A 25,540-nucleotide genomic window follows, 5' to 3' on the forward strand; every position below is an offset into this window, starting at 1 on the left:
AAATAGCTTGATTGTAATCAATTTGTCAAATTAATGAAAGAAAAGTGGGACGAGAACCCTAGTGCAGATTCTCTTCTTTTCTATTATTCTCTATGTGAAGTCCAAGTTGAGTGGATCAAAGGAGTTGCTTCCTTCTTTCTTTGATTAGATCAAGTTGGTTTTGTTGGTTACCACATCCTTCTAACACACTAAAGATCTCTAGCGGGAGAGCAGGTTGTTCGGAGGTCATCGTAGGGCACTCACCAATGTTTAAGTGGTGATGGCAAGTTAAACCGGTATAGTCATCGAGGGGCTATGAATAAATTCGCTTATTCATTGTCTAGGCCTCTGCGTCAGACCAAATTTTGTGTCAAAATTCAAATCCTAGATTAATCAAAACAAGGGTCAAATGAAGTATACGGGGCATTGTTATCCTTAAGAGTATAGATCTTATTCTCTTCATTTTTAACACCTACAAGAGTATAATTGATTCTCATTTTTCTCCAGATTTTAAGATTTATAAGCGAATACTACAACCATCGAATTCTAGATCCAAACTGACTTTCTGTGAGGTTGTAACAAATTCTACAATACAATATGCTAACTGTTGTCTTTTAAGGACATTATCATCATATTTCATTATGCTAAGAGATATGATTCAAGACTAATGAACCTAAGATGCCACAATAAAAAATTTAGAAGTTGGTACGATAACCCGCTAACCATTTTTCTCACTTTTTATCTCGGTGTGCCTCAGTATGAGTCAGTACATCTCAGTATTGGTTGGTACACACCTCAGACCAAAGTCTGTGGAATCGTCTCGAACCGCCCGGTACTGAAATATGCCTCATTTTAGATAGATTTTTGTTTTTTGCTAATGTATTTCTTGATTCTTTTAGTATGTCTCTCTACATTTTGTTAGATACACATGCCCTTCTAAATTGAACCAACAAACCTTTGAATGGCCAAATGGAGCACAATGCTTGTTTTTCCAGCAGTCTTGAGTTATAAAATTACTCTTTATTATACTGTATGTACTGTAATGGAAATTAGCTATATAAAAATAAAAAAGAAGAGTATTCAATTTGGTATGTCTTATTTTAAATTTCTTTCTTCTTCCTTGATTTTTTTTTAGATTGTGTTTCATGGAATCAACATCAATCAAGAGGCAGTGGTACTTGATGGAAGTGAGGCACCTATGCGAATAGTTGCTAAATCTCTATTAGCATCTGAGAAACTTGTCCCAGCTGCTACTTTAAACAAGGTAAAGTATTGTACACATTAGAAAAGTTTGTGTAGGTCTTGTTAGAAATCTGATATGTGGGGTGCAAGCATAAGAATTACCATACAGAATTCTTCCAAGAAGTTACATGGTTTATGTTCTACTACTTCTAACAACAATGTCATTTTGCAGTTGAAGATACCATATCGGCCTGTGGAGTCTAATTTGATTACTCTTCCTACAAACCGTGACAAGTTACCATCTGGCAAGCAGATTATTGTGCTGACACTGACGTGGGTTCCCATTTGTTCTTTTCTAATTGTACACTTGTTTAGTAACTATACATATGTCTAAATCCTTTCTTTTCTGCTTGATGCCTCCAGTTACAAGTTCAAATTGGAAGAAGGAGCTGAAATAAAGCCCCGTATACCACTTCTAAATAATCGGATATATGACAATAAGATTGAATCCCAATTTTATACAATCTCAGATTCTAATAAGGTTGTTTTCTTTCCTATTTTCTTAAACTTATAATTCTAGAATGCATTTCCATTAAGTTTTCTTGTTTTTCGTAGTCATGTTGCTTTGGCTTTTGTATGTACTTATCCTTTTATTGTAACATAATTATCCGAGTCACTTTCAAACTATAAATTTCATTCTATATATACATGGTGAGTACATTCTTTTAAATTTTTGATTGCCGCTCTTTTTGTTGTTCATTCCCTATTTCAACTATATCTCGGAAAAAACAAATCTTATTTAGGAAGAATGTTAATTTAGGAATCAATTTAGTTGTCTCATTCTAACTTCTACTTGAGGTTTCATGACATGTTTTCTTTAATGCATCATAAGCTTGATTCAGATGAGTTCACCATTCCAACAAAACTTTGGTCTATCGAGAAACCTATCTTTTCTATGTTCCTTGACATTTCTTTTCATGTGATTTGCCTTATCAAATGAGTTATCTTCTTTTTGAGAACAAAAGGGTGTTTGGCAAGGCCTGTCTTTGTTTCTTGTAATGTGATAGTTCTATGCTCAGTATTTTTATGTCTAGTGTACACACTTCCAGCTTTATTAGAATTTCATTGTTAACTTAAATGACTCAATAAACAATACTCAACATGCTTAGTTAGCCACATTTTATATTCTACAATGCTATGTAGGATTTAAAATAATATTTTAATTTATGAGACCGATTATAATTGTAGCAAGTACATCGTAATATCAAACTTTAAAAAGAAAAAGAAAAAAAGGAAAAGTGCCTTTGCTCGTGTGTTATAATATAAATGGGCATATGCCTTTTTTCTATCCCATGACAGGCATTGTCATGGCATGACATGGAAATAATGTGCTGACCCTTGATAGACATCAATTGTTGGTGCTAAATTCCTAGATCATACAACAAACTTATTTCCTTCATGACTCCTCTAGTTTATAAGGCCATCATAAAGCTTTTCTAAGATTTATAAATCCTATTGAAGGTGGTCCCTTGAGACATTAGTCCTCAAGCTTTGAGTCTCCATCAATCTAAATTCTTTTTAGAAATGGGTAATTGCTTATTAATTCTAAATATTTTTTCCTTATTTCCAAAACGTTAGCTTTTCATTCTTTCCCACATGAACAAGTGGTAATTATAATTAGGGATTTAAATTTTGGTTTGTGCTAGTCTGTCTTGGTCATCCTGGATGAACCAGTGAGATGTTGGGTCCTGGGAAGGGTTTGGGACCCCAATACATGAAAACTGGATCATTTTGATTGGTATGAGTAGTACGCATTAAGATGGTGATTGAGAAGGACATGTACCCTTCAGTAACAAATAGGATCTGTCCAAAGAGGTGCCTGACCTCTTTGCTTTTGCTATTTCCTTTTGCATGTGAGAGGTGGAAAGAGAGAAGGGATAGAGGGCTCTGATTCAACTTCTATTGCTCAAATTGTATCCTTATTGATTTAGCACCATTAACCTATTCGCTAGTTCAGAAAACTGCATTTAATCTTAAATTATCACTATATAAACCATAATAACCCTTTAATCAACCGCCAACTCAATGTTTGATCGATACTGGGCATGAGATAGGGATTTGAAACCTTGATCAAAATTATTTATCATATATTCATTCGTATTCATTTAAAACCACGAGAATTTAACTACTTGCATTTGAATAAATTTTAAACTACTATGATATTTGCTTCAATAATGTAAAAGCTGGGTTTTATTTGAGATCTGCCAACCCATGTTAGCTAGATTTGATATAACCCATTTATATGTTATGATTGGGTTAAGTTAGGTGAGAAACTTAACTTTAAAACCCATGTCTTACTAGATCTTGTGATTCTAGATAGGACCTATTTTGAGTTTGGTTTGAGGTTAGGGGGTCATGTTAGGGTTAAAGTTCCATAGCTAATTACACTCATATTCAAGGTCTGCAGTCTCGGTACCCAATACTGTACTAGTGTCTTCTAGTTTGCTATAGTACGAGTAGGTACGATATGGTACACCTCGTACCAAGATACCTTCTGATCTTTTTTTCACTTCTTATCATGCTACCGCTCGAAACCGGGCAGTACGGTTCAGTATGAGTTAGTAAGATACAGTGTGGTTCCGCTCAGTACAGGTTTGTATAGGGCTATATTGACCCAAATAGTATCTTCGTGTCAGTTCTAACTCGATACGATATAGAACCAGGTGGTTCGGGGCAGTATGACAAACATTGCTCATATTGTTGTCTATATATATTCTAATAAGTGGGAAATATATTATGAAACAGTTGAACATAATAGCATTCTATATATAGTCACAGCTTAACTATTTTCAAATAACAAAACCTTATAAATCATTTTTGGTTTGCTGTATATAATATCTAAATTATTTTTCCTAGATACATTCAAACTATTGGTTTTCATGTAAAACAAAAACTTTTCTTATTTGTTAAAGCCTCTAAAATTATTATGCACTACAAAGCAAGGTTTACCCTGTGCTAGGCTGCTTTATCATTGGCATGGTACTCGTCATGCCATTTTGTGCTAGTTCTTGGCATGTACAAGCATTCGTAAATATCATGTTGTGCTAAGCATTGGCATGTTACCATGATACATGCTGGTTTTGTATTGGCTCATTATGTGTCAAGTAGCATAGTCGGCACTTGGATCCATGCTAAAAAGCTAAAAGAACTAAATCATGGTTTACCAAAGAAACTGAATTACTTCTATTTCTTATGTTGTTGAGTTGGGTTGGATGTTTAGATGTTGATCAACTCGAATGTGAGATGTCCTGTTGGCTGTTTTTTTTTTTATTTTCTATATGGTTATGGTTTGGTTTATTTAATTTGTCCTCCAGGTTGGATTTCAAGGATCACCAACCGATTTCTAAACCTAATTTGCTTTGTGGTAACAAGTGCATATTTAATTTTCTTGCTGCATAACTTATTTATAAGGTTGTATATATAATAATTTTTTTTTCACTTTTAAGTAAGGTTCGCCGAATCGGTACCAAGACCCGTACCGTTCGGCGTTCGGTACGGGTCGGTACCGATTCGAACCTAGTTGGATGGAACCATCCGGTTCCGTGGTTTCGTCCGATTCTGGCCGGTTCTGGCCAGAGCCAATCAGGTTCCGGCCCCTAGGGGGCTGGAACCGTGTTCTGCTGCCGAACCGACCTGGTTGGAGACCGGTTCGGCTTTCTTTTTTTTTAATATGTTTAGCTTGCATATTTCTTGTATGGAATACTGGGAAGCTTTGTAGGAATTCATAGGTTGATTCTAGAAGGAACTTTGATCCTTCATCATTTCCTTTGTAATAGTCCACATAATTTAGGAGTTCTTCAAGGAACGGAAGGGTGCCAAACAATTCAAAAGGAAATTTAAGATTAGAATAAAGAGATTGAGAGTTGTAATGTTGTAGAAAAGTATTGTATCCACTAATTAGGATTCTAGTCAGACATATACACATAGATATGTTATTACCTCTCAAATAACATGCTCATGATCTACTTGTTTTTGTTGTGGTCTATAACTTTATATACATTAAGTTAAAACTATTTACATAAAATGTATGCAAAAAGTGTTACTATATGAATTTGTTTCTTAAAGTTTTAATTACGGCCCAAAGTTACGTTAAAATGAGGATTCAGGTTTTTGGCTTGCATGTACCATGTCAAAACAGCACCTCTACACCGGGCACTAGTTGGCATAATACTTGATCAATCCTTGTTTTTTTTAATGATTTAATATTTTAGGTTTTTTTTTTTTTGTTGTGGCACTACTCAACAACATGATGTAGTGCTGATAATGGGCATAGGCTAGGCCTAGGCCAACTGGGCTATGTCAATGTAGGGTTTGGGAGGCTTATTAAAGGGTGGTGGTCTTTCTTGGACTTAAAACTTTTATGCTTTTACTTTCTCCAAGCTTGATTTAGGCAAGGTCAAGCTCAGCGCTCGCCCATCCCATGTCCCATCAACCCTAGCAATGTTTCTACTAAATCATTGAATTTTTTTTTGACCGAGCCTTTTCCACCCCCTTCAATCTCTTCCAAGGTTTCAGGCATTGATGATCTTGATCTCTCTCTGGTTTTACCATTCCATAAATAAAATGGTTTGCAGGACACTGGTTATTTCATGAGCCGGGATGTTTAGCTTGTCCCGCATGGAACCAGTCTGGACAAGTCATTAGTAAGGCTGGTTTTGTCAGTACTAGTGGGGAGGGTCAAGCGTTCTTTTCTCCTTGCTTCTTTCATGTGTGTGCCTTGGGGTGAAATAGAGAAAGTGAGAGGAGAAAGAATGGAAGGAGAGAAGCTCAACACAGATCTGGCCTCAACACTGGAGACCTCGTGTATCCAATAAAGCTTCACTTCCTTTCTTCCTGCAATTAATTTGTCAAAAAATAAAATATGGCCTCATGCCAAGAACAAAAAAAAAATTTTTCGTTATTGTACTAGGATTGGACTGTCCTAGAGTCCTGATGATAGTTCTTAGTACCTTACTATTCTAGGACCAAATGGGTGCAGGGTTGACACTGGTATTTAAACCCTTGTTCGTTTTTCTTTTCTTCTCCTTATTCATAGCTGACATCATCACCCATCGCCATGGTTTGCCATGGTTGTTTATCACCACTACCTTCGGGCTCCACCATCATTCATCATTTGCCTCTCTTCTTGTCCGCCACAATAGAAGTCATCACTGTTTGGTGTTTGCTGCCATTTTTAATCACCATGTTCTCTGCTTTTGAAGAGATGGAAGGATGACATGGTGACTTGAGGTACAAGAGAGAGGACTTGGTGTAGGTGGTGGTAAGTACTGGAGTAGAGGACTTGGTGAGCAGTAGCGAGTGGTGGAGGAGATTTGGTGCAGACGTGGGTTGTGGCGAGCAGTAGAGTAGAGGATGCATGAGTGGCAGGGGGGAGGATATATGAGATCATTAAGGGCTGGATTGATTGGAATCAAGGCACAATCTTGGTTAGCATTTGATGTGGTCATTTTGGACTTTTTTCCTTTTCCCCCTAAATTGGTTGAAAGGAAATGAATGTATTTTCATTTTGCATTTGGGCCTTGGTTTGTTTGTGGGTTGGGCTGGACCTAGTTATTTTTGGGCTGGCTTTATGCCCTATGGGATGACAAGTGATTGATATGCCCGTTGGTACCAACTTTTAAAATGTTGCTATGAACTTTGAAATCAAAAACAAGGTTTTGAAATCTAGTTTAATTACTTTTGTTGGTCACTGGTTGGCATGGTTTGTGCTGTGGCACATGCATATTTTGACACATGACACATGTTGGCAAGCATCTAACACGTTCGGCATTAGTGGCATAGAGTGACAACAGTCAGCATGCTTATGACATCCATCATTCTGTGCTGGCCAGCATCTTAATCCTTGGCTAGTATATTTAATCTACTGCAAACCTCATTCAAAAAATATGCAGATGATTTGGTTAGCTAGCGAAGCATGTAATTTGATCTCTTACTCTACATGACTTTCAAGAAAGTGGGGTTAACTTGAAATGTTGTTTCAGGTTGTTCATCGACAGTAAACCCATTATTTTTCATGATAGTGGAAGTTTTCAGTTTTTTCCATATAATTGTTGTTGAAAGTAGATTCAGTAACTTATGGGATCACATAACTAATTAGTTTTGGAAACAACACGGTAAGGAATGGTATAAATCATAACCGACCAGGTGCCATCCCAAGTCATATGGTCTTGATTAATCCTTGTTTGATTATTAGGTATCATATTGAGCAACCTGTACGTTATATGTGTTGTAGGTTGTAGCACAATAGGCATTCGATTACTACATGTTTTGTTGTTCACGTTGATCTTCATGCTCCCTCTTGTTTCAATGGTTTGAGATTTAAAAGGATATTATAGTTATACCAATTTTCTGTTAAAGAATATGTACCAGGGATCAAGGTTTGCTGACTCATCATGGGACTGCATACCATAGGAAACGAGTACGACATGATACTGGTATAGTACCAAACTGCACTGGTACACAAAAAAATATTTTTTGATTTTTGTTTTCAAGGTTTTATGCTTCCTTTATTCAATTTTGAGCATGATTTTGCCGAATCGGTCGGTATTGGTGCATGCATACCGACCGTATCGGTACCAAATTAGTATGTGGTACGCGGGGCATACCAAATATCGGTACATCAGATTAGCCTACGTACCAGGCATACTGAGTGTCGGCATACCGCATCAGTTCCCTTATCGAGCGTACTGATATAATAATAGAATGGTATTGATACGGGGTTCGGTACCGTGAGGGCAAACCTTTTTGAGTGGAAAATAGGTTTTGTGAGTTCGTTTTTGATGTTTAAAAGTAAATGTATTTTGAACTTTTATGTTACATGCCTTTCCTCATTTATTTTTCAGCCCATATTGAGCACTGGTAGCCTAACTAATTGTAGGAATTACTTTAAAACGGGGCTTTTACTTGAAAAGCAATTAATGTGCTGGAAATTAATCCAATTGTTGTCAAAAAAAAAGAAAACAAATAGCATGCTAGACCCGGAGCATGATATTAATTCTTGGAATGTAGCATCTTGTTTATTTTTTAAATTTATTTTTTATCTAAAAATATTCTTAATAAAATAAAATAAATATAAAAGTTAAAAAATTATTCCATTGAGTAGATGTGACTAAGATTTATGACATAATTCATGAAATCATTCTGGAATACAAAATTTTGGCATTATTTTCTTATATTTATTTTTATTTTTTTTCAATATCTCTCCAATTGTGGAATGTAACAAAGTAAAGAAAATGGAAGAGAGAAATGCCCGAATTGGAGTAACAACTCAACCTTTTTGTCTCTCGCTCTATTTCTCCTCTCTTACCTTGAATGGAGGGAGAAAATGGTGTTGGATTCCTTTCTCCCTCAATTGTTGAGGTTCTAAACTGGTACGTGGCTCTTAAAAAGCCAAACTGCTCAAAAGTGATCTGTTTAGCTTGTTAAGGACAGGTTTGCACCAGTCCAAGCAAAATCTAGTACTAAAACCATGAACCATCTCTATTTTGTGGTTGGTATGGTACCATATCGACTGAACTGGTAGTTCTCTATAGTATTGCATTCCTTACTAGGGCTTGCATGAAGCAACAATGACAAATATTATTTCATATGTTATAGTTACACTAAAGTAATTTAGTTATTCTATTCTATGGAGTTTAGCTGGGTTTTGTATGAAACTATGAATTATTAGTGTTTTTAAAATTGACTTAGACCCATGTTTTGTTGTGCTGGCACCAGGCTCCGGACCGGTTGCTCGACGGCATGTATTGACATAGTAGAAGAGACGAAGGAGAGGAAAAACGAGAGAGGAAAAGAGAGAAGGGGGAGGCTGGCGGAGAGCCGCCGTGCAGAGGTTGAGGCCGGGGAGCCGCCGTGGGCTGCTGCGGAAGAAGAGCTCTGCTCTGGTTCTCTGTTTGGCCGAAGGGGGGCTTTTTATTTTTTAGGTTTTTACGTGAAAGTCGGCAAACGCATTGCCGACTTCACTTATTTTTTTTTAAATAAAAAAAATAAGTGAAGTCGGCAATGGGTTTGCCGACTTTCACTTAAAAACTTCAAAAATAAAAGGGGCCCCTTTCAGTCCCTTGTCTCATTCACTTTCACTTAAAAACTCCAAAAATATAAGGGGCTCCTCCGGCTACTCTTTTGTGGCTCCGTCCTCCGTGCGGCGGCTCCCCGACCTCCACCGGCCGGCCTCGACCTTCCTCTCTTCCTCTCCCTCTCCCTCCCTCCCCTGCTCTCCCTCTTTTTCTCTTCTTCCTTCTTCTTCTCCGCCTCCGTCTTCGGTTTCGTTTTCATCGCCGGAACCATTCCAGTCCACGGCCGATACGGCTCGAGATGCCCCAAACCAGGCGGTTCAGGACGGTTTTGCCGACCATGCTTAGACCTATATCATACCATATGTATTTAAAATCGTTCTTTACTAGTTCTACAAGTATATTCCTTTTGTATATAGTTGAAAGAGGAGCTACTTTATTTGTTGTCGTCTTTGCATAGCGAGTACATGCATTTGGTGATGTCTACCCTGATTATGTGACAAATATTATTTTATTGACTGAACCAAGCAGTTTGCGATGGTATTGCTTTCTTTGCTGGGAATCGCAAGAACCAACAGTGACAAATATTGTTTCATATGTTCTACTTATGCTAATCTAATTTATTACCTTAATTCTATGGAGTTTAGCTGGGTTTTGCATGAAACTATGAATTATCATTGTTTTTTAAAATTTACTTAGACCTATATCGAACCATAAGTACATAGAATTGTTCTACACTAGTTCTACAAGTGAATTCCTTTTATGTATAGTTGGAAGAGGAGCTAACTTATTTGTTGTTGTCTTTGTGTAGCGAGTATATGCATTTGGTGATGTGTACCCTAATTATGTGAAGATTCCCAAGGGAGAATACACTCTACAGTTGCATATAAGGTATGGCTTATTTTTCATTAAAGGACCAAATGGAAAGTGCAACTTGCAATAGTAACCATAGCATTTTCAGTCAGCTTGATCAAGTGTGCTTCTTTCTAGATCTTTGTTTAAGCATATGTATGCTTTTTCTCCATTTTTTGACCAGAATAGGCATGGAAGCCACACACTTAAATTGCACATACTTAGAAAACTACATGAGCTATGAATATTTTTAACTACATTTAATCATACAGCTCATTGGATTTTCTGTAGAAATGTCATAAAACTTAACTAGTTAATTGGTCTTGAGAAAAAAATGTCAAGCTCATCAAAGAGCCAATACCCCAAAATATGTTATTACCAATATTTAGAACATAGGCCTCTTGTATACTACAAAAATTTATGCTGTTAAGGGTAAACCATGGTATGCTGAACCGGCTCGTCGGGCCGGTTCAGCATGTACCATACTGGTACTGGACCGGAACCGACTGGTTTGCGCTGCATACCGGTACGAACCGGTCCGGTTCGCACCGGTACGCACGAGGCAGCGCGCCTGCGCGCACGGAGAAGAAGAGGAAAGAAGAGGAAGAAAGAAGAGGAAGAAGAAGAAGAGAAAGTGGAGAAGAAGAGGAGAAGAAGACTTACCGGTACCGGGGCTCATCAGGGTGATCCTCATCGGGGTGCTCGCCCTTCCTTGCTCGCGGGGAGGAGGGGGAAAGAGAGGAGAAGAGAGGAGAGAGAAGAAAGGAGAAGAATCAGGAAGAAGGAAGAAGGAAGGAGAGAAGGAAAAGAAAAAGTAAAGAAGAAAAGAAAAAGACGCGGCCGCGCGCGTCCCGTGCGCAGGGCCTCGCCCTTGGAAACGCGGGGAAACACAGGGGAGACGCAGGGGAAACGCAGGGGAGACGGGGGAAACATGCCCCGCGCGACGGCGGGGCAGCGCGCCCGTGCACGCTGGGAACCGCATGGGCGCGTTCCTGTGCGGCGGACCGGGTCGGTACTGGTTCGGTACGGCCCTAACCGGTACCGACTCTGTCCGGGTCACCACCGATACTGGTTCGACATACCTTGAGGTAAACGTTAATAAATTTTGTACAATTGAAGTGATAGAATAATTATCAAAGGATGTATTAGCTTGGCTGTTAAGGGAGGTATGTATCCTCCTTGGAAGCGTGGATACTTTAAATCAGATGCCATGTCCGTATTGCATCTAGATTAGATACCAATATTTCCTAGGTATTTCTTGGATATGTGTTAGATACTTGTATTAAGTATCCTATTTTTTAAAATAAAAAAAAACACTTTGGATACTTATCGGATACACCTTAGATACTTTCCCAACACCTCCAAAAGTGAAGGGGAGGGTCACTTTTGTATTCTATGATATTAATATTAAAATATAAAGTGTGGATTATGGTTAATGAAATAATGACTAAATGATGAGCTTGTAAAAATTAATGCTGCTGCAAAGAAGTATGGACTATGTGATTTTGATAGCCTACTATGCTTTATGGGTGCCTTTTTTATGCACATATATTTATTTGTACATATGTACGCATGCTTGTATGTATTTTATACATACGTACGTAGTACATACATACATGTATAAATACATATATATAGTACATTTATGTTGGTCATTATATGGATAACTGCTGTGCAATTAGTATAGAGGGCTTTCGTTGTTCATTTATAAGGCTTCACTATAGTGTGTTATGGATTACTTTATGGACCGCCAATTTCCAAAGCAATCTTGTTTAATTGCTTGTATAACCAGTGTTGGTTCTCTCACTTGAAGGTATTTTACTTGTATATTAAAACTATAGCGTTCTAATCCTTCAAAAAGTGTAGAAAGCAATTTGATGTCCTATGCTCCATTCGAGTGATTTCTAATCTTGCATGGAGGCTGGGCATGATGATAATAGCAATCAGCTTTCATTGTCCTTTTCTTTCTATAGCAGTTTTATTTCTTCCGATCGGGCATATTGGAATGTATTAGTATCGAACTGAGATTCGATATGGGTGGTGCACCAAGTCTCGGTACGCCAAACCTAACCCATACTAGGCATTACCAACAACGTACCTACATGGTACTGGTATATTGTCCGATATCGAGATTTCGAACCTTTGTTTGACTTGTTTTACTTCCCCTAAGTTGTAAAATTGTATTTGGATTTAATTCTTATTTGATGAGATTTTACAACCTATTTATGATTTTATGAACGCAATTATTGCTAATCATGTTTTTGTAGCTAGCTACTAGTTGCACTAAACCTGTCAAGATTTTGTATTCTTGCAATGATTTGGCATTATCTTTTTCATCTTGGGAGTGCTTTTGCTCTTCATAAAAAATTTTGGGTGAGTTTTACCTTTCTTTGATTTATGTTGGCTTCATACGCACATTTACATTTTGATTGTCAACGAGTTTACTCATCCTCACGTCATCCGTGGCCTGTAAACTTGGTGGATTTGATATTAAGGGCCAATGACCTTTGTTTTCCATCTCCATGAATCTTATCATCATGGATGGGATATTTAGGGTGGTCATATTAGAGCTATATATCACCATTTTTGACATGATGGTTTGAAGACCATCAGAGAATTGACATTATAAAATGATCAAGCCATGTTGAATTATTTTTGGTTGGTTCCTTTTAAACAATATTATATTAAGTAATTCATTGCTTGGACCTTTTTGGACTACATTGTGGATTTATCATTTCTACCGTTTATGCTCGTGAGTATAAGTTCATTCAAAAGTGTTCTTCATGTACCTTTTGGGTAGCAATATATGGGAATTTACCTCTATGATCATGGGCCATTAGCGGTTGGCTACCATAAATCCTCTTATTTGTGAAATGACATGCCCATTCAGCTTCAATATTGTCTTTGTAGTTCTTTTTGCTGAGGGACATGTCTCCACCTATCGATTTTTCCTATCAGAGATTTGCTTATGCTTGTTCAATTTGTGGCCTATAGTTAACTCAATATACTGTAAATGCAAGTTTCTCTATTAATTCTTGTCCAATGTTGGCTGGAAAAACTGTCACCATTACTTCTCCATAATTGTCACAATTGCCACCACCGGTAGCATTTTTATTGCTGATGGCATGTCTTTGTCTGAGGTTACTACTTCCCATCATATATATGTTTGCTCAATTATTTGATGCCACTAATGATGTAGGGCATGTTACGTTGTAATGCTCGGTATCAGTGCATACTCGGTGTACCATATTGTACCGGTACCAAACTAGTAGTATGGGGGGTGTACTGAGTGTTGATACTCTGAACTGACCCCCGTATCGGGCAATACCGGCACTATAACCGGATGGTATCAGTATGAGGTCCAGTACCGAGACAACGAATTTTGATATAGAGTTTCTCAGCTTCAATCAACCATGCTAAAGGTAACAAGGTTTTGGGCTTTGCTGCCCTAGATACTCTTTGTTTTGAAGAGAGAACTGATCTCAAGTTGTTATTTGAATTGGCTCAAGAATAGTACCAAACTTAACCATGTTTACTGAACTGGTAACAGGACATGACAAATTTAACCTTGATTTTCTTCTTCCTTTCCCCTTCCAAAACCTTGGTTTCTTCGCCCTCCCACAGCCACTAATAGGCAGACTGCAGAGTGTAGTGACATCCCTTAACCCTATGTATTTCTTTGCATCACTGGCTGATGTCATTCCTAGCTCTCACTCTTTCTCTCTCATTCATGAACCCTTTTCCTTCTCTCACTTTTTTCTCTTTTTCTATCTGAATCCTAACCTTGTATGCTGCTTGATCCAAACATTGCTTGGTAGCCCCTTCTTGTCTTCAATTGAAACCTAGCAAAAACTTAAAATAAAAGAACTTATGTTGGCTTGATTTTTAGTGAACTGAACTTGTGCTAGGCCTTCATGTTCACGACAAACATGAACTAGTAATAATGCAGGCATTTGAGCAAAGCTTGAGTTTACCCAAGTTTACGTAGGCTTATCTCATTATTACCCCCCATTCATCAACTTAAAGTAAGGCACACATTCCCATCGAGCCTTGAAACCTAGCCATTTATTTATGGCAGGGAACTTAATAACATATGCATTGGATCAGTCTAGCCAGCTTTGTTTTTGGATTCAAACCTTTGCCTTACACCAAGAGATCTAAGATTCAGTTTTTTCTTCTATTAACTTAACATCCAAGAATCTAGCGATTCCCGACGCTCCATTAGCCCTGAAAGTAGACTTCTAAACAGCTATATTAGGTGGCTGCTGATAACTGGACTCTATAACTACTTGACCATTTTGGAATGGCTCCTCAATATGTTAGGAAGGTCTTTGATGGAGAGGAAAATAGTATTCTACACAAGGTCGGCCGAACTGGTACCGAGACCCTTACCGGTCGGTGGACGATCGGTACGATACCGATTTGGTATCATATTGACACACGGTATGCTTGGGCGTGTTGGTAACCAGTACCGTACCTACACATGATACACTTGGGCGTGCCGATTCCGTATCGGCACATCCATTTTTTTGGAGTTTTTAAGTTGATTTAATTGGTAATTAATCTTTTTGAACTTTTTTAATGATTTTAAGTCTAATTTGATTTTTTTTTGATTTTTTGATGTTTTTTTGATGCTTTTTGATGTTTCTATGATTCCGGTTTAACCCAAATGATACATCTTATTGTTTTAAAATTATACAAAATATAAAATGATTAGTGAGATGCTACGTGCTACAAGAAGCAACATGAAATATTCTCAAATCAAGTAGTGAGGTGAAAAGTATAAAATAATATAACCAATTATATATATTTAAAGTTCAACATACATATTGATATCTAAAATTTCGTGAGTGATGATACCTCTCGTAGATATCCAGATTATTAGCATAGTCAGGAGGCATATCAATCCACTCTTCTAACCAAGCAGTGTTGTAGCTTGTATATTCATCTCATAAGAAATGCGCTCCGGGTTATAAACACTTTTGGATTTCTCGTTGAAGCTCTAACTTTTGAGAGATGTAAAGGGGCCCATCAGAATAAGCCGACAACAAAATCTGATCCATAAGATGCTCTGAGCTGCGTAGGATAGTAACCTTCGAAAGATGCCTCAGACGCACCATATCCATATTTTATCCGTATGGGTTATAGGCTGCCTGTGGCTGCGTCTATGAATCCTACTCCACGTGCGAGGTCATCTGCAACTGCATCGTATCCTCTTGAGTGACTTCGAGGAGCCCGTCTCCTATATGCAATTGTATTCTCGGGAGCTTCACTATATCATGCACCATGGTTCCTATCATGTGTAGCATGCATAAACTGTCTCATACATGGAATGACGTACCGGCCCGTACCGGCCGTGGACCGGTACCGGAACGGATAAAAAACCGGTATTTCCCGATTTTTTATCCGAACCGGCCGGTTCGGAGCCCGTACCGGCCGGTACCGGCCGCGTACCGGTGCGAACCGGCCGGTACCGGCCTCGTACCGGTGCGAACCGGCCGGTTCGCACCGGTACGATTTTTTTTTTTTTAGAACCACAGCGCCGCGTGCTGTGGTTTTTGAAACCACCGCGTACCGGCCGGTACGGGACAGGTACCAGCCGGTACGTACCGGACCGGTACCGTACCGATCCGGCCGGCCACCGGTACGCCGACCGGTACCGGTACGGCGGACCTTGGTCTCATAAACGATGGTCTCATATTCTCCACTTTCTTCCTGGCCAACAAATCTAACCACTAGAATTATTGCCATTGGTCTCTGAATTTGAGTGAATTGGCTCTACACTCCACTGGGCTGTAGGTGCCTTTTGTTTTTTTTTGTGCTGGGCAGCTGTCTTCTTATCCTTCGTGCCACTCGCTGTTTGCTTACCCTTCGTGCCCCTTTGCCTAGCTATATTAGAAGGATGCATGTCACCCTCCTGACTGTGTCGACTGGATAGTGTAATGGCTTCATCTAAGCATCTCTCGATCATATCTCTAAGAGGATGTCTCAGACAAGAAGTCATGTGGTGACCGGCTTTCCTATAGCTGTGGGTGATCAGCTAGAAGGATATGTGGAATATTGCTCTGCCCATTGCTCTGCATCGATCCTAGCCTTGCTGGTTACGAAACTGGCCGGCTGTTGAGGTAATCCTCGCTCATCAAGCTCTGGCTTCTATTGTTAGCCCATAAGCTATCCGATTATAAGATCATCCTTATCATCAACGAAGCACCATGGATCGAATTTATGTACTTTAGCTCTACTCCTGAATGCACTTCAGCCTCAACCTCAGATTTTAGTAAACATATTCACGGTCGTTAAAGCGCTTCTATATCAAACAATTTCTCTGCTTGTTGTGGATGAGGGCAAAGGTGGACTAGTTGCGCTTACAGCCACTCGAGAAGATCGTCTGGAAGAGGATTTAGATAGCTATTCACTTAAGATTTTTTGCGGACAAACCAAAATGAATCCATCATTCAGCCGCAAAAATATTGAAGAAAATTACATATAAGATAATATCATATTAGTAACCATCTAACAATAGATAAATGTTCTCCTGATGTGTAATATACCTGGATTCATACTTTTCTTACTTACGACAACAATGGAGACTTCAAAGTTGTTGGTGCCCTCTTTAAATATTTTGGCCTATGAAAAAGTACCGTGTTGTAATATGTTAATAATTAAAGATATCAATTAACTTACACATGTCACTTAAGTTAACTTACCTTTTCTAGACATAGGACGGCGACTTCTAGATCTGGCGCGATCTTGTAAATCACATTACGCAGAGCAACCAAAAATTCGTCATCCATATTGATTCCAGCTGTGGTGTACTAAAACCGAGGGTTCAGGTAGTATGCTACAGATTGAGTTCGTTATTATCTTGGCAAAATTGTACAAGTACAGGTGTAGTCTAATTTTCAATGTTCCTGCTTACCTGCTAGATGCAAGTTTCTATCCATTTAGTAGTCCCACAACCGCTCAATGATGTCGATGTACTCCTTGGCGTACGTCAGTTCTACCTTCTTGATTTGAATTTTTGCCCTCTCCATCATATGATACAAGAAGCCCATCTCGGGGTACCTTTCGTTGTTCACAGCCCGAAGCACTTCATATACTGATCTGATAGCCTTGACTATCGTAGTGGCCCGCTGCCAGAATGTATGCCTCGTCACCAAGTCCTCAACAATGCTCCCTTCAGTGCCGGCCCTCGCATATCTTTTCTGCCACTCGGGACTTGAGAAATATTTGACGTAGGGCTACTTTCTTCTCAAGAATGCTATCAAGTGCAACGTAGTTGGTAGCAAACTGTGTAACTCTTGGTCTCAAGATCTCTCTCCTTCCATACCTCTTCATCAGTGAAAGGACTTATGAATGGTTATAAATATATCTGCTGATGGTTTAGGCTGTCTTCACTGTCTGCTGCACCCTATGAATCTTCGCAATGTCCATCAACATGAGATCTATACAATGTGCAATACATGGGGTCTAGAAAATATGTGGTCACCGCTCCATCAAGATTTTTTCGGCGATCTTATATTGTGGCCCATTATCAGTGATGACATGTACGACATTTTTTGATGGTGTGCGTGCAGAGGGCTAAGCATGAATTTCAGAAAATTTTATGCGGAAAGAACGGGTTAAACATTTTAACCCAAAACATGCTTGATATTTTAGATATTTTGACTTTGGTACCAGTCGAAAACAGTCTTCAACTGCACATCACATGTGGCGCGGGCTCTGTCCCAATACATAGGGTGACACCCGCGCGTGCCTATCAAAGCACTCATCACATGAGCCCCCGGGTGGAGAGCCACGCTTCGTCACACGATCACGCGTGAGAGTTTTCGAAAATCGGATAGTCTCCACTAATCCTTTGCTTTGACACCAAATATCACAAAGCCCTCAGGTCTCGAGGATTGTGTGATTCAAATAAATATGCATAAATCACAACTTCTTGTGATTTGAAGATTGAGATCATATCTCAACCGTAAAAGAGATCAGATCTCTTACCTTTAGAAGGGGGTTCCTTCAAGAATGCTTCGCAGCCGCACAAGCGTCCGGCCTCGATGACTCGTCCACGCGAGGCTCCGGAATGATCAGCTTTCCGGGGAGTGCTAGCTCGCAGGGAAGCAGAAAGATGGCTGAAGGGGAGAAGGAAGAAGATGGACCTTCATAGCTCAAGAACTCCTTGGGCTTTCACCTTCCGAGCTTCTCTCTCTAGAATTCAGATTGGATTTCTTATCCTTCATAAGCAAGAGGGGTGGCCTATTTATAGGCCAAGGAGAGAGAAAAGGTGTCCCATGAGGTGTCCTGCTAGGACACATGTCACACATGCAAAGGGTGAGGTGTCCTGCAATGAAAAAATGGCTTGCATGCAAAGGGGGTGAGGTGGCCTGGAGGGCGATGTCATGGATGACCTCATGAGGCAGATGAGGTCATGGATGACATCAGAAAGAGTGTGAGGTGTCCAGGCCCACCACATGTCACATATGCAAGCAAGAATATGCTTAAGAGCAGGCAGTCGGGATGTGGGTCCCATATACAGTATGTGGGTCCTATAAATGCAGGACGTGGGACCCACATACAGTATGAGGGTCCCACCTAAGCAGGACGTGGGTCCCACCTAAGCAGGATGTGGGTCCCACAAAGGGAAGGGAGTCTTAGTCATACTAGGATCATAATTGATTTCAATCCAATTTGACTCAAGCCAAATCTGATTTGGTTGGGGCAAATTAGACATTTTCACTAAACCAATTTTGGTGTCTATTACGGTTTTACCAATTTCAAATCATATTTGAATTTGGTCAAGCCCAATCTTTATTACTCAATCAAATTGAGTCTAAATAGTGATCCAATCACCAATTAACTTCTCCAAGCAACAATTGCTTAGGGCAATCAGTCAATCACATTGGCTATTTTACCTCTAGAAGATTTTCAATCGTCAATCAGCTATTTGATCAATCCAGAAACTTCTAAGCGTGTGACCTCACAGGTTCGAACCTAAGCCGGTAGTACAAGAACACTTCCTGCACTAATCGAAGTAACCATCTAGCAATGGGACCCGACGACCGGATAGGCCGAATAGATGCAAAGCAACATTCTAGAACCTTTTGGACAATGGTTACCATATAATTCATCCTCTTGACCACAAATGCCCAAGACGGGTTAAGAGTGTGTCAACTCTAAAACTATCCATCTAGAAATGTGTTTCAATTCAATAAGTCAAGTGATAGTGATTTGACTTTTCCTGGCCAGGGTACTACTTAATTGAAAACACAAGGCATTCACCCTTATTTCTAAGGGAGGTCAATCCCATCTTGATCTGTAACTGACTACCACAAGTACTTGACTGGATCCAGAAACCTTCCGTCGCTGGATTAGAAATCCAGGTAGTCCAGCACCAAAGTACAATGAGTTGTTTGCAAGCCACCGGTTGCAATCTCAGGTCTAAAGGATACATATACCCATATCCACTCGGAACAACTCTTGATAAGAGAGAGTCCGTCAATTGGTCACGTTCAGTGAACGTACACTACCATTCACCTGTATACCATACTAGTATCTCTATACTCTTTGGTTTGGAAGACAACCAACAAATATGATACACAATGACCTACGCCCGATAATACTATCATCCTGTTAATAGTATATCATACGGTCATGAACATTTAAGGATCTGTGTGACAAAATCATATTTCATTACACAAAGCAGTCCTAAGGACTTCATCACATCAGGAGTTCATGAAGATGTACTGGTGATGAATAAATACCAAATAATATTTATTAATTTTATTGATTCATTTACAATTACAATCATCGAATGATTGGTCTTAGGACACAATTCCCAACATTTTTCTTTCCTACCTGATCAATCACCTTCATCAATTTGAGGATGTACGTGGCATCGTGCATCTGATCGAAAGCATAATTGACTTATGGAAGAAAGTCTTCATATGTCAAAAAGTTGATAATGCTCCGCCTGGTAAGACCGATTCAACCATCACACATCACCGTCAGTCTATATGTGGTCCACTTGCTCTTGTATGAGGCAATCTGTTTCTCTAGTTTCTTATTATTGTCAAGAAGCTTAACGTAGATGTTCTTTAGGTCTGAAGGATGTATATCGGGACTGGTAGCCTGTACGAAAAAAATGGCAAATCTATAGTACGTATTGTCTACCACATTCGTTGGGATGTGACTGACGTGGAATTAGGATCCAATAGCTCCTCACATATCCTTCTTTTTATCCTTCTTTAGCATTGTCTCAACCCTCTGCTGCTTCGAATCTCTGCTGAAAAAGACATATGGATCTAAATCATGGATTGCTGCTCCTGGTGGAATCTCTCTAGATGACTTCTTTTTGCCATCAAAAGCTCCTAGCATAGACGCAATACGACCGCCGCCTCTGCTGATGGCTTTCTTGATTGAGGAGGTCTTTTTGAACTCTGGATCTGCTTTGCTGCTCGTAGAACCGGAGCTCGACTCGTAGTATGAGGGCCCAAATCGAGCCCTATGTCTGGCCACTTTATCTTACTGCCACTGATCATATAGGTTAATCTGCATGGCAGCCTGGATCTGTGCCTCGTCATCTAGAGCGGACGCCTCCTCTAATTCCCTAGAGTGATAGGAAGGTAGCTCTGACGCTCGGTGGTCCACCTCCGTCTTCCTGGAAACCCTCTCCTTCGCTGCTCTGAACTCAACGAAGTGCTTTTTCATCAGTTGCCGGACCTCTTGTGGGCATGTGGCACAGATATGTTAGGGTAACTACCAGCTAAGTGCTGCTTCAACCTGGTTACCCTTCCTTCCTTGAACTTTGTATTGCACCAGTTGCACTTCCAATGATGCCGACCCGAGAGCATTGGCCCATAATCCCAATTAATGTGACGCTTTGGCTCCTTTTTTCTTGATGGTTCTATTCTGGGTTTATCAAGTACGTCAGTTTATTAATTTTTAAAAATAACAAAATTTTGTTAGGATGAAGATAATTTTTTTTACCTCAGAAAATACATCTGATTTATCTAATACATAATATGAATATTTCATATCTTTTATTTATAGATTTTTAATAATTTTTAAATTTACAAATATGTTTAAATATCATAAATTCAGAAATATATGTTTTCTATTTTAAAAATTACTTCTGAATTATGTAATACATACTACTAATTTAGATTAACTTTTATCAGTACTAACTAGTAGCTTGCTTGTATGGTATGCCACCATATTGACATATGGTATGCTGTTAGAGGTGAGACTCTATGTGTCAGTGCAAGTGCCGAACCGAGCCTTTGTGCTATACTATAGTAAGGTATGCCTGGTGCCTAGGTATTGTAAACCTTATATGCACATGTTGCCGGAATTGCATGGGCACATTTGCGCAAGTGAAAGTTGGATTTGCACCAAATGTCAAACTCGAAAAGAGAGAGGAGAGACAGGAAAGTAATTGACTTAGTTGTGTCTGTATAAATATGATAATCTTGCAGAATATAGAATATGATATGATACTATTCCTTCAGATGCACCTGTTACAAAAAGAAATGGATCAAAGGATTATTTAATGCTACATGCTAACTTTTTGGTGTTCAGGGGCTCTTGATATAAAAAATTTCAATAATCCAGCTTGTTTGGAATTTAAGTTGAAAGGCTTAGTGCCATCAACATGATGATGCTGACATAAATTTTTGAATGTAGTTACATCCTACAAATATAAATCATTATATGTTTTTATTCATTTCCATATTGAATTACAATTAGAAAGGCGGGGGGAGGAGGCTACTCTCGAAAAAAACCAACTTCTTCGAGTCGTCTGTATTCCCTCCTTATGGTGTTCAGTGGCTCAATTTGACCCTTTTAGATACTTTTTCAGACCCATTGCCGAGGAGTCTCCCAATGTGATCATCCTGAGGCTAGGCTAGATAGGCAATTCCGGCTCTTCTGCTTCTGAAAAAGGCTGGAAGCATGCTGTCTTTTAAATGCTTTAAAAGCTAAAACTTTACTGTTATATGCCTTAGCCATAGTATCACAATTAAAATACGTCTCTCCCATTCAAACTCCAAAATTAGTTCAAGGATATCTGATTTCTATACCTTTGTCCTTGGTCAATCTCCAAGTCCAATAGAAGCATATTTCTAGTGTCTTTTTGATTTCTGCACTTGTTAATAATTTGGTAATACTGCATGTCACACACCATGAAGTTTGCTGTAACCTTTGAAGTTTGAACTAACAACATTTGCATGAACTTGAAAGACAAAAGTGTAGTTTTGCAAGGAAATGGATACGAGAATTGGATTTGGACATGTATCCAAGTGTCTGACTTAATAAGAGAGAAAAAGATAGATACAAGGATATGTGAGATGTTTAACTAAATTGTATATCTATACCTTTAAATACTATCTGTTTAAACTTTAAATTTAAAGGTTGCAAAGCTTTTGTTTGTTAAGATTTTTCAATATACATATTTTCTATTCAAACCTCCCAATTAAATTAAGGATATTAGTTTAATAATAGTTTGCAAAGTTACTTCAACACCTGCATTTTTAACAAATCTCGAAAAAGAATACCTACTCACTCCTAATATCGAACTAGAGAATCAAACTTATTATTGGAAGAGTTCAACTCTTTTCCAATTTTCAAGTGGTTATCAAAGAATTTCAAAAGTATGCAAATATTTGATACGTATCCGATACAGATTTTTGGAGCTGGATGTGAATATCCAAGTAACATTGCAAAAGTTTGCGGTAGCTTATTCTTTCTTTAAATATGAAAAAATACTTTATGCAACATTTGCTATATCTCTAGTGCAAAACCATAGAAATCTATACATTTCTCCAATCAAAGTTGAGGTTTACAGTATAACAAGCAGCAACTGAGTTATTTAACAAGGTTCGTAATCTCAATAATGGGCACTGTACTGGTATCTTATTAGTTTGGTATGGTACGGTATGATATGTACCCTGTATTGAAATAGCTATCTAACTATTTTTTTTAATTTTTATCTCGATATGCCTCGGCATACCTCAAATACATCTCGGTACACACCTCGGTACGGAGCACTACGCCTCGATGCGGGCGGTATGGGACCTGTATTGACCCAAACTTGAGTTTCTTACTGGTCCCCTTCTGGTATGGTACAATATGCCACATATCGGATAGTACGGGGCGGCATTGTACTCTAAAGAAATAACAAAGTGGAGAAAGGTGCAAATAATAATGATCAATGATTCAGATTGCTATTGTACCATGCAAATTATATGTTAATAGCTGAAATGACAGAGGAAAATAATGAAGAAGAAGAGCATTTACTTTTAAGAATGGAATGGTTCAAGAAGTCAAGAAAAAAAGAAAAGAAAAATGGAGAGGTATGGGTGCAGAAGATCATTGTCAGACTACTTTCTTTGAATCTATATGGTATCACATATCCATCTTTATTAGTTGAATAGAGGTTCATGGCATATGAATCCCTTAGACGACTTGCATGAAAACAAATTAAAAAGAGAAGCTATTGAGGAAATATACTTGGGGTAGAACATCAACTATTTGTTTTTAAGCATTCTTGGGCTAAATATATTAATCTTATTATATGTGCAGGCATGAAAATGTGCAATTTTTGGAGAAAATGAAGCAGCTAGTTTTGTTTATTGAAAAGAAACTGGAGAAAAAGGTAATTGCATTATCAAAGTCCAGAATGATAATTTTTTTAAAGGAATCAAATATGTTTATATAATACTTGATCATGTTTAGAGGTTTTGCAGACTGACGTATAAGTTGTTTGGACTAATAAGATAAATCTTGTACATATTTAGTTCTTGATCAATACTTGATAAGGTTTTTCAATGGCTATTACTGGTTGTTTAAAGATTTTACTATATTTTGGCTTACATTGTAGGTTTTATTGTGTTAGACCGAGCATGTAATTATTGAGTTATGATAGAATTTTTTCTTTGATGGGTTTAAGTTAAATATGCAAATCTGTTAATCAAGGTTCGCCGTTTCGGTACCAGACCCCGTACCGGTGCTACACTAGCACAGTGTTAGTATGGTACGGTACAGAATTTTTTTTGACGTACTAAATGTCGGTACGCCACCCATATAGTATACGGTACCGAACCGGTATGGTATGGTTCGTTCCGTACCGCCTGTTTCGGGCGAGTGCGGCATACCATGCTCTTAATACTGTTCTACTTGATGCTTTCAATATCGTTTATTATCATTGTAGTTGATATGTGGATATTGACTGGCTGCATCACACTTTTCCTTTTCAATTAGCCTCTTGTTCATTAATGAATTGATTTCGTCTCTGAAGCCCCTTTACTCACTTTTCAGCAATCATGTCCCTCTTAATCTTCTGTATTTTGATCTTCCTGACTGTGCATTCCCTTCTGTCTACCCACTTTCTAATTCCCCATACCACACATAAATCCTTATCCTCTTAAGCATTGCATTTTTTGCTTTACTCAATTGCTTTCAAGATGGTGAAATTAATGGAAGATCTTCCTGTATCCTTGATGGCATCCAAGAGCCTTTTTGGTTAACATGAGCAAGTCGAAGATCAGAAAATTGAATGTGGCATGCATAAAATTTCTTTATGTCATATTTATGACCTGATGAGCCAAATATAGAGTGGTGTTTTCATCATGGCAACCTTCTAAAACAAGCATATGATAAATTAGCCACCTTAACAAGAAATTTCGTCTCTCCCAAAAGATGTTGCTAGTTCGACAAATTATAGAACTTCTCATAAGAAGACATTTCAATTAACCTTGTACCATTTCTTTTGTTTTTGCATGAAGAATTAACCTGATTCTAGAAATTGCAAAGAAAACAATGGATGCCTTCTTTGTGAAATTAATCTTAAAGCAACCTCATGTGGTGACAGCTACAGTGGCTTCTGGATGACCAAATAATTGGTGGCAATTGAGTGCGAGAATTGGGAACTATTGTCAATATGGTTAGACAAGTTACACATTTATCATCTGGATAGTGTCCAAAATGTCTGTAACCAATGAAAATTTAACATATCCTAATCATGTGAATTCTATTTCTAAATCCTTCCGAATTAAGTCATCTCTAATAGTAAATCTATTTGTGCAGATCCAGGTGGAATGCATCATTTAAATTCAAATTCCACCTGTATCATTGCTTCCATTAGCAAACTCCAATCTTCCTCATCTTCTTTCGAAACAGATATAAAAATCTTTCTTCATAGTTGAACACCTCAAATTCTCACCCATCTGATAACTACTGCAGCTAGGCCCTGGATCTTTTCAGAATCTCATAACCAAACTGAGAATATTTACTCAGGTTTGAACCCCTATTCTCAAATAATTGTTGCCATTATCCAAAACTGCTTCCTCACCCTCCTTCACAGAAACCCAGCTAAATTTTTCCTTCTGGATTCTAACCCAAATTAATTCACATTTCACAGCTGACGCAAATGAGTCCAGCTTCTTTTTCTGTAAGTAAGATCCCAG

At 38.5% G+C, this 25,540-nt stretch overlaps 1 protein-coding gene across 2 annotated transcripts in view; it reads left to right on the top strand.

The window, feature by feature from the left end:
* LOC120105981 (tripeptidyl-peptidase 2-like) overlaps window positions 1-25,540 on the top strand; it is an 83,689-nt gene that overhangs the window by 44,173 nt on the left and 13,976 nt on the right. For both annotated transcript variants that reach the window (XM_039118787.1, XM_039118788.1), the window contains exons 20-24: window positions 1,115-1,243; window positions 1,394-1,494; window positions 1,585-1,702; window positions 10,045-10,124; window positions 23,658-23,730. In XM_039118787.1, the coding sequence (XP_038974715.1) occupies window positions 1,115-1,243; window positions 1,394-1,494; window positions 1,585-1,702; window positions 10,045-10,124; window positions 23,658-23,730 (501 nt within the window). The remainder of the gene's footprint in view (window positions 1-1,114; window positions 1,244-1,393; window positions 1,495-1,584; window positions 1,703-10,044; window positions 10,125-23,657; window positions 23,731-25,540) is intronic.

This window comes from Phoenix dactylifera, unplaced genomic scaffold (genome assembly GCF_009389715.1).
Source record: "Phoenix dactylifera cultivar Barhee BC4 unplaced genomic scaffold, palm_55x_up_171113_PBpolish2nd_filt_p 000412F, whole genome shotgun sequence".
NCBI classification, from domain to species: domain Eukaryota; kingdom Viridiplantae; phylum Streptophyta; class Magnoliopsida; order Arecales; family Arecaceae; genus Phoenix; species Phoenix dactylifera.